Raw genomic sequence first — 16,540 nt, 5'->3', positions numbered from 1 at the left:
TATAGGAAAGTACGGTAACTGCCACCAACGTGAGGTAATGTCTTCTAAAGTATGTGATGAATAGTCAATGGTAATGGCTTTCCTTCAGGCTCAGAGTGAGGCAAGGAGACTGATCTTTATGAACAACAAAATTCAAGTTTATTTGTACATAAGCGTGTGGTTCCAATATATAGATGTTTCAGGATCTTAAGTTACCGTGCAGTCTTGTTTGAATGAATATTTCTTAAACAACTTCTCTCAGAGTGCAATAGATTAAACTCCCGGTCAGCTTATATCTTCAGCCTTTTCCTGAATGACACTAAGCTGCTGTCTGCTTGTGTGTACAAGCCTCAATTTCCTAACTTTCCAAGCTTTCAAAGAGTAGTCTCTCTCCAGCTGATGCCAACAGCTCCCTACTCCTTCAAAAGTCTAACAGCAACCGTTTTTTTCAAAAAGGTAAGCTTTAACTGCCAACTAAGCCACGCCCCCTTCTCCTCCAAGGAGAGGCTCCGTTGCTATGGCAACCTGCTGTACACTGCTTCCAGCTGGCTTCTTATGTGAGGCCTGCCTTCATTAATACATAACTCCCTTTTTTTTCCTTTTAACAAACAAATAAAATCATATCAATAATTCCCATTAACTCACAACATCCTTACACCTCCTATCAAAATACCAGTTTGAGCTGACTCTGCTTAGCTTCCAAGATCAGACAGGATCCAATGCCTTTGAATATTTAGATCTATTGGCTCAGTAGTGGGAAATTTTGCTCATGCTGCTTCAGCTGATTTGAGACTCACTCAACTGACCTTTGGCCTTCTGGCAATTAAAGACTGCTCTCTAAAGAGGAATTATTTTAAAGTACAAACGCTGAAAGCCATTGATAAGTATTTAGTTTGCTCTTCAGACTTAATCAACCAATATGATTATCAAAGCCAATTAAGCTTATATGACTAAATGAGTCTAGAATGCCTTTAATCAATGACACATACATACATGGTTTCAATGATGTTGCCAACTTTGTGTTGGTAGGCTCTCCGGTGCAGGCAATTCCTTGTGTGGAACATGTCATAAAGATTTCCAACTTCCTAAAGTTGAAGATAAAAACTGGCTTAAAACTTATTTATTATTTTGATTATTTAATTTAATTATCAGAGATGTATGATGAATATACTATAATAAATTATTTTGTTTTCTGAGAATAAATAACAGGAATCTGAAAACAATTAGAATGAAACTAAAGATATGACAAAATTTATATGAATAGAAGACAAAGTACCATCAAATACCAAGAGCCTTTACAGTAATATTTTATTTATATTTTCTCAGATGTTATATTCTCTTAGGTTTAGTAAATTGTACATCCAGTAACTGAGTTCTTTAGATTAAATGTTTTTATTTGTTACTAAACAACTATAAATGAATTATAAAAGGTCATGGACAACACTCCTCCCACAATAATATTTAGCAAGATTTCAGTCATAAATAAAAAAAACGATTTTTTAAAATAGAATTCTGTAATGAATAAAAATATTCCAGAACACTGCAACTATGATTTTTGCAAATTTCATGTGGCTCTATGTAGGAAAAGCTGGGGTAGGAAACAGCAACCCAAATGGCATGCTGCTTCTCAACAAATGTGTGGATCACAACCTTGTCATCACAAACCCACTCTTCTGTCAGAAAAACAAGCTTAAGACATCATGGAAGCATCCCTGGTCAAAGAATTGGCATCTCTTAGACTATGTAATTATACATGCCAGAGACCGCAGCAATGTGCTTCTCTCAAGAGCCATGGCAGATGCTGATGACTGCTGGACTGCTGGAAATGGCAACCTTCTTCAAGACTTCTCTAGTAATGTTTATCTATGATCCTGTTGCTTACTGTTTCCTGTATATATGTTCTGGTATACAGCTTTCTTTTAATCTATGGTTCCTGAGAAGTGATTAAAGGAAGCTGCATTCCAGAGCATACACACATACTAGTAAGGTACTAGAGAAGGAGCAGGAGATAAGATTTGCATGAACAATAACTTGCTGGAGATATCAAGTTGCCACTAAAATTCTTACTTTTCTTCAAAGCATCTTACCTTGTCACGAGTACAAATATGCTTCTTATTTTCCACTTTACAAACACGGGCAAATTTAATGAATCGCTGATAATCAAAATTATTCTGAATTCCAAGATGATGACAATCCCTAAATGTAGTCCAGAGAGACAACTAAGATCATTCAGTTATGAAATTTGGAGAGCTGAACTTAATTTTTTTCCATTTTATAAGATTAAAAACCAAACATCATTTTGCTGAATAGATTACTTGTGCACAGGAGGAAACAACACTAATATTTACCATACCACAGTGAACACAGGTAAGGACGTTTTTCATATTTACTAAACATATGCATACATCTTCATGTAGTTTTTCATAATTTCTTCAACAATGTGTTAAAACAACAAAAAATGGCTATGATTCTCAATCTTTGAGACACTTCATGTTTTTGACTTGAACTACCATAATCCCTGAGTATTGGCTGAACTGGCTGATGTTTTTGAGGCTCAAACTCCAAAAAACTGACTGAGAGGAGACTGAGAGGTGACATGATAGGTATCTAAAGAGATGTCATGTAGAAGGAGCAAGCTTGTTTCTGCTGCTTCAAAAACTAAAACCGAAATCAACATATTCAAATCATAAAAGAGATCCCACCTACACATTAGGAAGAGCTGTCCTAATGTGAAAAGAACAGTGGAAGATAGTCTCTTCCAACATTAGGATTCTATGAAATCTGGAAGACAAGTGGTCGATAACCATTGCTCCACCTAAAGCTCTTTCAAAATCACAATTATTTCAGTTCTACGAATAATGTTTTCTTATAAACAGTGTCATACTTATGCTAATACACAAAAAAACAGAAGAATGGAAACCTTTTATGGATTTTATAAAAAACCAGAAGATGACTCCAATAGGATTTGTGAACTGAAAGTATTATGAAATAATACATGCATATAAACTATATAACTTGTATATCTACCCTGTTTCCCCGAAAATAAGACATCCCCAGAAAATAAGACCTAGTAGAGATTTTGCTGAATTGCTAAATATAAGGCCTCCCCTGAAAGTAAGACCTAGCAAAGTTTTTGTTTGGAATTATGCTCGCCAAACGGAACACCAGAGCATGCAGAATTGGTAAATGTACATACATGAAAATAATGCTGTACATGAAAAGAATGATAGTAACATGAAATTCTTGCTAGGATTCACAGTTTGTTTGGTTATGTTGGTTTGCGATGACATTCACTGTACAGTATATAATAAATGTTCATTTTTTTGTTCAACAATAAAAGTGAATTCTTCTTCATGGAAAAATAAGACATCACCTGAAAATAAGACCTAGCACATCTTTGGGAGCAAAAATTAATATAAGACACTGTCTTATTTTCAGGGAAACGCGGTAAGAGCAAAAAAAAGTTTAGAAAAATGATGAGTTAATACTTTTGAATTCAAGCAGAAAAGTGTATAACGTCAAGAAGGTAGATACTATAGACATATACATTTATATAAGAAGTTTTATTATGTGTAAATCCTACATGAATGATAATGATAATAATTTATTTACATGTATATTACTAATCTACTAACAAAGGAAATTAACATTAAGATATGTATATAGTTGGCTGCCATCCAGAGTAAAAAAAAATAGAGTTTTAGCTAGTTAATTGATAAAATAAGGAGAAGGAATACTATGCAGATTTGGAAGAGAAAAGAAGGGAAAATATAAGAAGATAAAAGAAATCCATGGAGATTAAGAAAGATAATCTGTTACTCTCATTAGAAAAGATGTGATAGTTGGATTTTTTTTTTCTTTTACTTCATTTCCTTTCTATATTAAAAAAATATGTATAATTATGCTCACTGCCCCTCTATGTCTTGGACAATACAAGGGATGAATACATAGAATTATTTAACTAACATGGCTCCATAACTTTCATACTATATCCACATTTTTCCCTTCTTTTTTCCTTTTTCCTGTTTATTTTTTTCTTTATTTGAAAACAGTGTCATACTTTTTCTAAAATTAATCTGTACTGGACCCAGGCTGTTCATAATTACAACTGATTCTACCAGATGGAAAAATAATGTATAGGATGATATGTCTTATTTTGGATTTTGAAATACCTGTATTTGCATATATGTATATAATGCAAATATACTACAAATATGCAATCCATTTACATTTCATATACCCCTAAATATACCTTAAGCAATCTTAGATGTTTCTTTTTCCTCCTATTCCTACATATAATTAGCACAAACACACAACGTTTTAATCTAATTTTGTTACATATTAAGCAATCACTAAAAATAATCCATACTAGGGTATTTCTCCTTGCTGCAAATACATGTCCATATTGAATTATTGATTTAAAATGTCAATTAAAATACCTGCAGACGAAAACCTAGCAATTCATTATTTATCAACCACAAATTATTTCCAAACACTTAAATGAGCATCAAAATTTCTATACCTGGCAAAGTAATCCCATTTATCAACATCAATGCCACTTCTTTTATTAGCCACTATCTCATAAAGAAAACTTTTTTCTTCGGTTCGCCCTTGGTAAGACCACTGGATAAATAAATGAAGAAAAAAGACAAGTAAATCAACTCTGAGCACCAAAATGCTACTGAATGAGGGTTTGTAAGAAATGGTTTACATATAGCAATGTGCATACTGAAAAGTATTAATTTGTGGTGCCAATAATCTGATCATGCGGACTAGAAAAATACTGGAGACAAGAATTACAACAAACTTTCCCCTACAAATCTGGATTAAAAACTCAAAACATTTTTCTTCTTTCAAAGGATGGCCTATTGTTCTGGTATTTGCATCAGTCTTTCGGTTTGTATTCCAAAAGCTTGGAATCACAGTCTGCATCATTCCCACCCAAAGAAAAACAACTTTTTAATGCATTATTCTTCTTTTTACTCTCTAATTATGGCAAATGCGTACAAAGTAAAGAAAATGTCTTTCACACATATGCCATCTTTTCTCTTGAGATTCCTATCCTAAAAAGGAAATGATTCACTAGTCATTCCGCTAGACTTAAACAACACATGCAGAGATGAAAAATGAGACTCACAGAAGAGTCATCTTTTTTAGATTCAATAGGTCCTGCTATCTGTTCTTTAATGAATGGTATGTCTTTATTCAGCTTGAGACCATAACTTTCCATTTCAGGCCTTAGATTGTTGGAAGCGATCATGTGCTCAAACATCTGAACAGAAGCATCTTCATGCTGCAAAGACAATTCTAATTATTAAGCCAAGCATATGCTGTCAACAAAAAACATTACAATTAAATGCAATAATATTCAAACAATGACTTCCTTCACACATCAAGGAAAGAAATAATACGTTTAATCTATATGATCCACATATATGCAAAGAGGTTTCTTGTTACCATCTTGCACAAGCAGTGAAACGAACACTAGAACACTGTACTTGACTACAACACCCAATACATAAATTACTTCCAAACAGGTATGATTTGTAAGTCAGAATTTTTTATCTAAATTCCACTGCTAGACCCAACTAGACTAGTTTAATGAGTAATATAGATTTATATCAGTATTGATATACAATTTAGCAACTTACCAGAAATTCATACAGACTTCTGTTGTTATTTTGCCCATATACTAAGAATACTTTATATTTAAAATAAACAAATTATGTTTTAAACAAATTACTGTATTCACGATCACATATATTCAAGTCTTAAAATATCACTAAACATGTATACTCATATATAAGTTGACCTTATGTATAAATTGAAGATTAAAATTACACAGCTGTCTTGGCTTTTAGACTTGTTTCTGAAGTCATTTGGGGCACATTGGAGAGACTGCATCAGCTTTAATTTCTTACATATGGTTATCAAGGTTTTCTTTGGGCAAACAGATGGCATAGCTTCTGTATCCCAAAAACTAGAGTTAAAAAGGGAAAACTGGTGTCATTTTTGGAATCAGCCGGTCAAATATGTCCCTAACATTTGAGGTACCAAAATGTGTGTTGGCTAGTGTTACGGATTTGATATGACCTGTGAGTAAAGACATTCTTCACAATGCTGCCTCAAGGGACATTAAAAAAAGGGTTAGAAAGTCTGATAGTTCTTATTTTCATAAAAGTTAAGGTACAGTATTATCAAAAAGGGGGCCTTCTCTGAGTAGAGTGGTGAATGGTGTGTTTAGTTTATCCTGCCCCCCCCCTCCGGGGGGGGGGGGGGGCTCTCCAATCCCTCTCCTCTCTGAGGGAGAGCACCAAAGGGTCACTGCCATTTACCCATCCACGCATTCAAAAAGGTCAGAAGCAGCACTGTGACAGAATAGAACCTTGAACCAAAATGGCCTTCAAATACCAGAAATCTTAACAGCTGGTATACTGGCTGGGATTTCTGAGGGTTGTAGGCCAAAACACTCACAGGTTGAGAACCACTGGAATAGAAGGTGTCAATGCTCCTTGTCTTTCACCAATCTACTAGGAGAAAAGGATGGTTATTTTTTCCCAATAGGAGTTAAGATATAATACAGTATTTACACCCACCCATGAATAAGTAGACACTATGTTTTTGGTTGATTTTTCTAGACTTATAAATGAGTGTGTGTGTGTGTGTATAATATTATATATACATATATATATATATATACACACACACACATATATATATATGTGTGTGTGTGTGTGTTGTTGAACATTTAATTTGAGGATCACACAACACTTTTATTATTAATGAAATGAGGACAGTATGAATATTATTTTGCATATAACATACACACCTTCCATGGGAATCCAGGGCGAGCCCGTGGGATGAATCTTCCATCAAACATATGTGAAAATGGTCCATGACCTAAAAGAAAGGAAATTGTCCTGAGTATCTGTCATTTTCCTACTGCTTATATCCATCTGTCATGTGTTTGCTGGAATCCGCCCTGAGTCCCCTCAGGAAGATAGGACAGAATACAAATAAAGTATTATTATTATTATTATTGACACAAAGACATAGTATGACACAGCAAACGAGATCTATATGCTTTCGTATCACAAAATCACAACTCGAACACTTCCCAAGTGTTTAGGACTGTGTGATGTATTTTCGGATCGGATGATGCGTGCAGATCCCAATAAGGTGGCCTTTTGCAGTTGACAGATGGTAATTTTGTCAATGTCTGCTATAAATTGAATTACAAATAACTGGACAAAATCGTATACAAACATATCTGTTAAGTATTTTAGCATGGAATTGTAACTTTATTTTCATGCCACATACCGAGTTTTTCAGCTCTTTTTATGAGCTGAAAAAAGCCTCCCCCGGTTTATAATCGGGTCAAGGTCAAGCCGGCAGCAGAGCCTGGAGGCCTGTTGCTTGCAATATATGATATATTTATCTCTCACCTTACCCTCCCTTATCAGTGTTTACTTTTCCAAAGCCTCCCTCACTCTTAACCAAGGAAATGTTTTGAAAAGGGAAAGAAGTCCTTGCATGTCAGGAAGAATTTTATATATTATATATATATTTTATATTATATATATATATATATATATATATATATATATATATATATATATATATATAAAACCATTAATCTTATAAAAGCATTTTCCCCCTGAAATATTTGTTAATCTCTGTTACAGATATATAAGCATTTCCCCCTGCAAACCTTTGCAACCCCTATGTACCTTTATATTTGTATTTATCTATCTACATTAATTTTATATATGAATTTCCCCCTCATGTTTGCAAGTCTTTGCAAATCCTATATACATATATCTAGAGATTTTTATGTACCTGTATATCTGTATCTATGCGTTTACATTATTTCATATATGAATCTTCGCCTCACATGTTTGCAAGTCTTTGCAAACCCTATACAGATATAATTATCTATATATATAAAAGGGTGATGGAATCGCGGCACCGAGCAAAACAACAAAAGTGAAGGCCCCCCAACCTCAAAATTTGACAACACAACCCATCATCCATGCCTTAAGGTTGAAACAACACAAAATCACTTCACGCACCTCCACATGGACAGAACCCACAACGCACCATCGGGAGCCATGCCGGGAGGGAGGGAAAGAAAGAAAAGTCTCATGGCCACCGGCAACAGGAAAAGCAGGCAATGGGAAAAAGCTGTCCCCTGGGTCCTAGCGCCCGCCCATCATCTGAATCATTTCTCTCCACTATACCCGGGCAAAGAGGCAAAAGCCCGGCAGGAGATAGCACACCTCCCCCTCAGGAGCCTAAACTACCCATCCTGCAATCCCCTCGGCTTACCCTTCCCCGCAGCCTCCTCTCGCCCTTCCCTCTGTTTTACATCCTCCAAAGCACTTGGCCGCAAGCCCCGCCCCTTCTACACCCCGCCTGTCCCCAAGAGGACACTGCTAACCGTGAGTCCTCCGGAGGCAGCGGGGCGGGCCTTTCACTGCCCTGGCTTCCGGCTCTCCCTCCTGAACCGGCGATGGCGGCGGTGCAGACCCTGCGCGCCTCCCTCACAACCTCCTCGCTGCTGAAACTGCAGCCCATAGACTTGCTGGAGGGCGAGCTCCGCCACCCAAACAAAGCCAAAAGGAGGAAGGAGCGCACGACGAGGACAAACGGGAACAGCCGAACCCTCCGCCACCTCAACCCCCCTTGAAAGGCGGAGAAGGACCAGGGACCTCCCTCCTGCCACCCAGCAGGACCTACCGGTAAACGCACCCTCTCGGGAGGGCTTTCATTCACTCCGATATAACAGAATGGGGCCCAACTGCATGACCTTTGGAGTAAACCACTTTTCTCTTCAACGTTGTAATTGCTCCACTGGATTACCATTGAATCCCCTTGGGGCTTCAAAGCCTGGCTACATCCTCCTGGGAAATCCTTTATGGGACATGTAAGCTGCCCCTATCATTCTTTCCTCACCTTTCCCCCACATCTATGTCAGGTATCCAAAGGTTCTCCAATGTGTTGCAAACAAGGCAAATGGCCTTCATAGATATGTGCTGTAATGTCCAGGATGCAGAAAAGGACTTTTCGATGTTTTAATTCAACCACTTGAATTACCATTGAATAGCCTTGCAGCTTCAAACCCTGGCTACATCCTGCCTGGGAAATCCTTTGTTGGGACATGTAACCTACCCCTATGATTCTCTCTTCACATTTCGCCCACATCTATGTCAGGTATCCACAGGTTATCAGGTCTATCGGAAACTAGGCAAGCAGGGCTTTATACATATGTGCAATAATCCCCAGGATCCATTAAACCATTTTTGTCATCAATGTTAGAATTGGTCACCTTTATTACCATTCAATACCCTTGCAGCTTCAAACCCTGACTGCATCCTGCCTGGGAAATCCTTTCTGGGACATATAAGCTGACCCTATGATTCTCTTCTACGTTTCGCCCACATCTATATCAACTATCCACACGTTCTCAAATGTGTTGAAAACTACGCAAATTGAGTTTATATATGTCTGCAATCATGTCCAAGGTGGAGGAAAGGACTTTTCTCTTCAATGTTGTCATTACTCCACTTGATTACCATTGAATAACCTTACAACTTCAAACCCTGCCTCCATCCTACTTGGGAAATCCTTTCTTGGGACATGTAAGCTAACCCGATGGAACCCCCGCCCCCCGGGGTTAAACCCTTATTACTTCAACATGACCTTCCTCTTCCGAAGGCACATAAGCTCCTTCTATCACCTCCACCTCCATGCGGGGACATCAGAAAACCCTCCCACAAAGATTCTAAAAAACATCAAAACATCCCACCAACGTCCCACGGCCAACGTCCTTCCACGTGCCCAATTCTCTACCCAACAAAACATTCCTACAGCCACAGCAACGCGTGGCCGGGCACAGCTAGTCTATATATAAAGAGATGTCTAGATAGATATATATGAATATAGATATATAGGGCTTGTAGATATTGCAGGGGAAATGCACACACAGAGAGATTTCTAGATAGATATAAACATAAATATATAGGGCTTGTAGATATTGCAGGAGGGAAATGCACATATATAGAGAGAGGATTTGCAAACATTTCAGGGGGAAACGCATACGTGAAATTAGTATATATAATTATAGATCTATATCTAGCTCTGCATTGTTTATGTAGGCATTGAATGTTTCCTGTTACTATGTTGGAAGCCAGCCTGAGTCCCCATGGGGAGATAGGGCAGGGTACAAATTAAGTTATTATTATTATTTATTGTTAATACCATATTGTTTTTGTTGACCCTACTTTTCCACTTACAGAGCTAGTTTACTGTTTTTCTTTGAAATACGGTAAGTATTCAAAACCTTTAACCTACTGATGCCTCAAAATAATTTCATTGGGATCTATTTTCATTTTGAAATTTACCAGTAGCTGCTGCATTTTCCACCCTCGGCTTATACTTGAGTCAGTAGGTTTCCTCAATTTTTTGTGGTAAAATTAGGTGCCTCGGCTTATATTAGGGTCAGCCTATACTTGAGTATATACGGTACTCACTTTTTTTTGATATCTGAAGAGCATCTTACCTAAATCATGACAGAGTCCAGCAATCTGAACACACAAAATATCTCTGTGGTTAATATCCAGTTCCGGTTGTCGCTCTTGCAGTGCCCGAACCAAGCAGCCTGCCAGATGGCTAACTCTGTTGCAAGAAAGGGGTTTCAGTTCTGGATTTTATTTGTAAATTTTGCTAACAAATAAAACACATATCTACCAGTTCATCACTGTGGTGCAATTGCGAAACGTCACCAGGCTTACTCAACCATAACCATACCACAATAGATGTTATTTACTAAGATGACATTACTATAATCAGATCACACTCCACCCATCCATAAAAATGAAATGGAAACAGAAGACCAGATTTTCTCTTTTCCGAAAGGGGAGACACCATACATCCATTCTCAGCTGTACAGTATTACATCTCTCACAATGTTTAGAACCAACTTTTCTTTGGCCCATCTGTAATAAGTGGGGTTTTCATACTTTAAACCACTTTTATCCATGCATATAGCCCTCGATGGCTACATTCCATTGATGGGAGTCATCCCACCAGGTTTCAGTGATGCCTATGACATTGTAAGTGTGCTAAAAGTTGGAGTTCATCTTGCTTATTTCTCATGTTCTGTGCATTAGTGTAAAGACATGTAAGCTGCTGAGACCTTCCCCTGAGCTGTTTATTTAGGATTATTGTGCTCTTGGTACTTGGTCCTTGTTGTGTTTGTGCAACCCTCCATTTAGTTTTTTGGCCGTTCCCCATGGTCATGGATAAAATACTGCTTGGAAGGCTGTTGTTCCCCTCCCCCGGTGGACCTAGTTTAAAGTGCGCCTGATGAGGTTTGCGAGTCTGTGAGCAAAAAGGTGTTTTCCTACTTGTGGGCCATGGTCGAGGAAGCCAAAGTGCTCCTCCTGACACCATTTTCTGAGCCAGTTATTGACCTGTACCCTTCTTCTGGCTTTTGTAAAGCCGCATCCTACAATGGGGAGGAGGCATGAAAAGACCACGTGTACATTACACAGTTTTAGCTTTGTTCCGAAAGCTCAAAAATCGATTGTGATCTTTAACAGGGACAAATGCAAGATACTCCACTTAGGTAGAAAAAATGAAATGCAAAGATACAGAATGGGGGACGCCTGGCTCGACAGTTGTATGTGTAAAAAAGATCTTGGAGTCCTTGTGGATAACAAGTTAAACATGAACCAACAATGTGATGTGGCAGCTAAAAAAGCCAATGGGATTTTGGCCTGCATCAATAGGAGTATAGATCCAGGGAAGTCATGCAACCCCTCTATTCTTCCTTGGTCAGACCACACCTAGAATACTGTGTCCAATTCTGGGCACCACAATTTAAGGGAGATGTTGACAAGCTGGAACGTGTCCAGAAAAGGCCTAAAATGATCAAGGATCTAGATAACAAGCCCTATGAGGAGCGGCTTAAAGAGCTGAGCATGTTTAGCCTGCAGAAGAGAAGGCTGAGAGGAGACATCATAGCCATATATAAATTGAGGGGAAGTCATAGGGAGGAGGGAACAAGATTGTTTTCTGCTGCCCTGGAGACAAGGACACAGAATAATGGTTTTAAAGGAAAGGAGATTTCAGCTAAACATTAGGAAGAACTTCCTAACTGTGAGAGTTGTTCAGCAGTGGAACTCTCTTCCCCAGAGTGTGGTGGAGGCTCCTTCTTTGGAGGCTTTTAAACAGAGTCTGGATAGCCATCTGTCAGGGTGTTTTGAATGTGATTTCCTGCCTCTTCGCAGGGAGTTGGACTGGATGGCCCATGAGGTCTGTTCCAACTCTGTGATTCTATGATTCTATATATCAGGGGTCCACAAACTTTTTAAACAGGGGGCCAGTTGGAGGGCTAGACTATAGTTAAAAGAAAACTATGAACACATTCCTATGCATATTGCACATACCTTATTTTGAAGTAAAAAAAACAAAATGGGAACAAATACAGCCTCAATGTTAATAATAATCATCATCATCATAAAAATAATAAAGAGGGTTGGAAGAGACCCCTTGAGCCAATTAGTCCAACCTACTTCTGCCTTTGTGCACCAAAAGCACTAGCAAATCACCCCTTAATCATTAATTAAATAGTAATTAAAATACCGTTATAAACAAAGGCAAAGCTTTGGAAGGCGCGCACCAGGCGAGGGAAGAGGCGGGAAAGGCATGTGCCTTTCCCTACTCCCTCACCCCGTGCGCGCTTTACTCAGCAGCGGAGAAGGTGCGTGAAGGAGGGAAAGGCGAGCGCCTTTCCCTTTCTCCTTCGCGCCACATGCGCCTTCCTCGGCAGAGGAGAAGGAAGCTGCCGGGGCCAGATAAATGGCTTCGATGGGTCGCATGTGGCCCGCGGGCCATAGTTTGGAGATCCCTGCTACATATACTTTCCCACAAGTTCAAAAACATATTTAAGCATTTTCTTGAAGAGGGCTTCCCTATAAAAGAGCTATAATCTTATGAGTAGGAATTTATATTGTTGGGAGGCACTGCTATGTAGCAATATTACCAAGTGGCCCAATATATCCAAGATCTCTGTCCAATCAAACACTGGAAACAAGGAGATCGTTCAATAGGTTTATTTGATCAATTTACCCTGTTGGGTGAAGAAAAGGTGCCACACTGAACTGAGACACAGCTCGGTTTTATAGTCAACACCTTGAGCTCTTTTTATTTGAACTGTGCCTGCCTTGTCTTTATCTCTTCCTTTGTTCCTAATTGGCGCCAACTCTTATCAGTATTTTCTCAGTAGCCGTTTCCTCTTCCTGCGCCTGTGTGCCACTATGCTGTGCCTTCTGAACTTTTTACTTTGGCTGGTAATTTTCTACTCCAACCCAAGCCCTAGTTCCTTCAATACGAAGTGAATTGAGCTGTACCTTATATAAAGAAGGCTATGACAAGGCTATGAAAGGCAGTGGTGCTGCCTTCTATCCATGATGAAGGGGATGAGTTTCAGAAAAACTAAACACTCAGTTGTGTCTGAAGTTTATACACCTCCAGCTACTCAAAAGCACGCCAAAGGATGAGATAGCATAACATTTCAACTATAGAATGTTAGAATGGAACAATATACATCCCATGAGTATTGCCTAGAGTTTTTGCACATGCCTGCCTTACCTGTCATTTCTTAATAGCCCCACCATTTAGTCCTGATGCTCGCAGATGTACTTTATGAATGTTATTTTACTGGTAATTGTTTTAATTATATATGATGTTGTCGTATTGTTTTATCTGTTGCTTGGGCTTGGTCCCCATGTGAACCACTCCGAGTCCCCTTGGGGAGATGGAAGCAGGTTATAAATAAAGTATTATTATTATTATTATTATTATTATTATTATTATTATTACGGATGCCATGCATATATACTATTATGGAATTTGCACTTTACATTTGCTGCTCACAGGAAAAGCTTTCAGTATACATTAGTCGCAAAGTATTCCAGCTCAATAAAAAACCAATAATCTCTTTACCCAAGTGAGTGCTCAAACCGATTGTGTGATGCTCCTGGGAAAACATAGTAAGTTCCACCCAACTGTTTAATGTATCGTAAGCGCTGAAACTGAGGTGTGTCGATTATTTTAACAAGTAGAGGGTGCATTTCAATGTGACCATGAACAGGGTCATTAAATACCTGGAAAAAATTTAAAAAACAATTAAAAGTATAACAGTTGACCTGTACAAACAAAGAAAATGAATGTGTTATATTAAAAAATGAATTTCTGAGACAACCAATACTGTAGGGTTTCCTCATCTCTGTGATAATCACAGATGGCTATCAGAAATATATATATATAGATAGATATCTGATCGCCAATGAAAGTGTTAAGTATTTTAATTATTTGACAATTCAACTGGTATCGAAATGACATCTATTTAGAGATTGGGGAAAAAATATCTGCACTGGTTTCTTTCCAGTATTTCTTAGGCAACTTGCTATGGTGGAAGCTGTAATCCAAAAAGCAACTTCCCACACTTTCTGCAAGTATGCAAAATTCATTACACTGTGATATATTTGGTCTGTCTTAACAGCTAATTTGAGAAAAATCATCTTAACTGGCAGAACCATCAACAAGCAAAGGATGCTTTTTCTTGCTATCTAGCCCCAAACCATTCTAAAATTTGTGAGACTGCAGGAGGAATGCTCTACTGCCAGAAGTCTCTTATTTATGAAATTCAATCCACTTTTGCTCTTCCACTAAAGAATAGGAAATAGCCAAGATGTTGGACTGGAAAATGTTTGCCAATCCTATTGCAGTTGTCCAGTGCTGTTCTACAGCAGTTCTAGATGTTGTTTTAGACTGGCACCTCTCATCAGAGCCTGGCAGTCAATTGCTCAAGGATCATAAGCAGTCTGTGGGCCCGCACTTAGCTGTTCTAAAGGCTCTGCTTTTGGATTTTATTAACTTTTTTTCCTTTGCTACCTATATAATAAGGAAAAATTACTTATAAAGCATCCTCTTGAAATCTGATCTCCAACACCTTGCTCATAATTGTTGTGGCTCAATCTGATGATGTAGAATTTGGGGTTTTACAGTCTGAGAATGTTTTGCAGTCTGAGAATGAGCCTCTGAATGTTCCGCAGGCAAGCAGCCAGGATGACATAGCAGAGGGAGGGAGTGATTTGCAGCTTGCAGATCAGCCTGACCCTAACATGAGTGTGAGTGATTCACAGTTTCCAGAGAGGGATGTGGAAAATCAACAATCACCAGGTGTTTCACTTTCAGATAGCTATAATGAGAAAGAGCAATTAGGCAGAGATGCTACATTGTTCCTAAAAAATTGACCTCCTAGACGTTCTCTGAAAATTCTGGCTAGAAGGCAAGGTACTCAAGGTCAGAGAAATGTGTTCAGGTCTTGAAAGAATGGGCAAATAGAGACGAATCTCAGATCAAGCAATGTCACATTTGAGGCAAAGTCTCCTGTCTTGTTCCTATTCAAACCTCAAGTTTCTCTTGCTCAAGTTTTGCCTATGAGCAGAATTCAAAACGATCTTGACAGACTAGAGAGATGGGCCGAAACTAACAAAATGAAGTTCAACAGGGACAAATGCAAGATACTTCACTTCGGCAGAAAAAATGGAAATCAAAGATACAGAATGGGGGACGCCTGGCTTGACAGCAGTGTGTGCGAAAAAGACCTTGGAGTCCTTGTGGACAACAAGTTAAACATGAGCCAACAATGTGATGCAGGATTCTGGCCTGCATCAATAGGGGAATAGCGTCTAGATCCAGGGAAGTTATGCTCCCCCTCTATTCTGCCTTGGTCAGACCACACTTGGAATACTGTGTCCAATTTTGGGCACCACAGTTGAAGGGAGATGTTGACAAGCTGGAAAGCGTCTAGAGGAGGGCGACTAAAATGATTAAGGGTCTGGAGAACAAGCCCTATGAGGAGCGGCTTAAAGAGCTGGGCATGTTTAGCCTGCAGAAGAGAAGGCTGAGAGGAGACATGATAGCCATGTACAAATACGTAAAGGGAAGTCAAAGGGAGGAGGGAGCAAGCTTGTTTTCTGCTGCCCTGCAGACTAGGACACGGAACAATGGCTTCAAACTACAGGAAAGGAGATTCCACCTGAACATCAGGAAGAACTTCCTCACTGTGAGAGCTGTTCGACAGTGGAACTCTCTCCCCGGGGCCGTGGTGGAGGCTCCTTCTTTGGAGGCATTTAAGCAGGGGCTGGATAGCCATCTGTCGGGGGTGCTTTGAATGCGATTTCCTGCTTCTTGGCAGGGGGTTGGACTGGATGGCCCATGTGGTCTCTTCCAACTCTACTATTCTATGATTCTATGTCTTTGGGATGGATTTTGCCTCATTGTTTCTGTATTGATTCATGTATTTTGGATTTTGCCTTGGAGTTCATGTTTCAAGCCTTTGGATTTGCTCTGGGGTTCATGTTTTAAGCCTTTGGATTTTGCCTTGAAGGTTATGTTTATGTTTTAAGTCTTGATATTTGGGGATTTACCTGCTGTCTTTTAGAACTTTTGCTTATATTTTATTATTACATTTTTACCTTTGCTAACT

General features: G+C 38.8%; 1 protein-coding gene across 2 annotated transcripts in view; it reads right to left on the bottom strand.

The window, feature by feature from the left end:
• Positions 1 to 16,540, bottom strand: part of samhd1 (SAM and HD domain containing deoxynucleoside triphosphate triphosphohydrolase 1) — a 34,565-nt gene that overhangs the window by 6,562 nt on the left and 11,463 nt on the right. The window contains exons 5-11 of one of the 2 annotated variants that reach the window (XM_003220542.4): positions 13,990 to 14,150; positions 10,541 to 10,656; positions 6,809 to 6,879; positions 5,117 to 5,272; positions 4,502 to 4,602; positions 2,067 to 2,175; positions 973 to 1,064 (exon numbers count right to left, since the gene is read on the bottom strand). In XM_003220542.4, coding sequence (XP_003220590.2) covers positions 973 to 1,064; positions 2,067 to 2,175; positions 4,502 to 4,602; positions 5,117 to 5,272; positions 6,809 to 6,879; positions 10,541 to 10,656; positions 13,990 to 14,150 — 806 coding nt within the window. The remainder of the gene's footprint in view (positions 1 to 972; positions 1,065 to 2,066; positions 2,176 to 4,501; positions 4,603 to 5,116; positions 5,273 to 6,808; positions 6,880 to 10,540; positions 10,657 to 13,989; positions 14,151 to 16,540) is intronic. The other variant, XM_016993406.2, reaches the window with a different exon arrangement.

This window comes from Anolis carolinensis, chromosome 4 (genome assembly GCF_035594765.1).
Source record: "Anolis carolinensis isolate JA03-04 chromosome 4, rAnoCar3.1.pri, whole genome shotgun sequence".
In the NCBI taxonomy this organism is placed as follows: Eukaryota; Metazoa; Chordata; class Lepidosauria; order Squamata; family Dactyloidae; genus Anolis; species Anolis carolinensis.
Note: the sequence above shows the minus strand (reverse complement) of the source record. Positions and strands in the feature narration are given on the sequence as shown.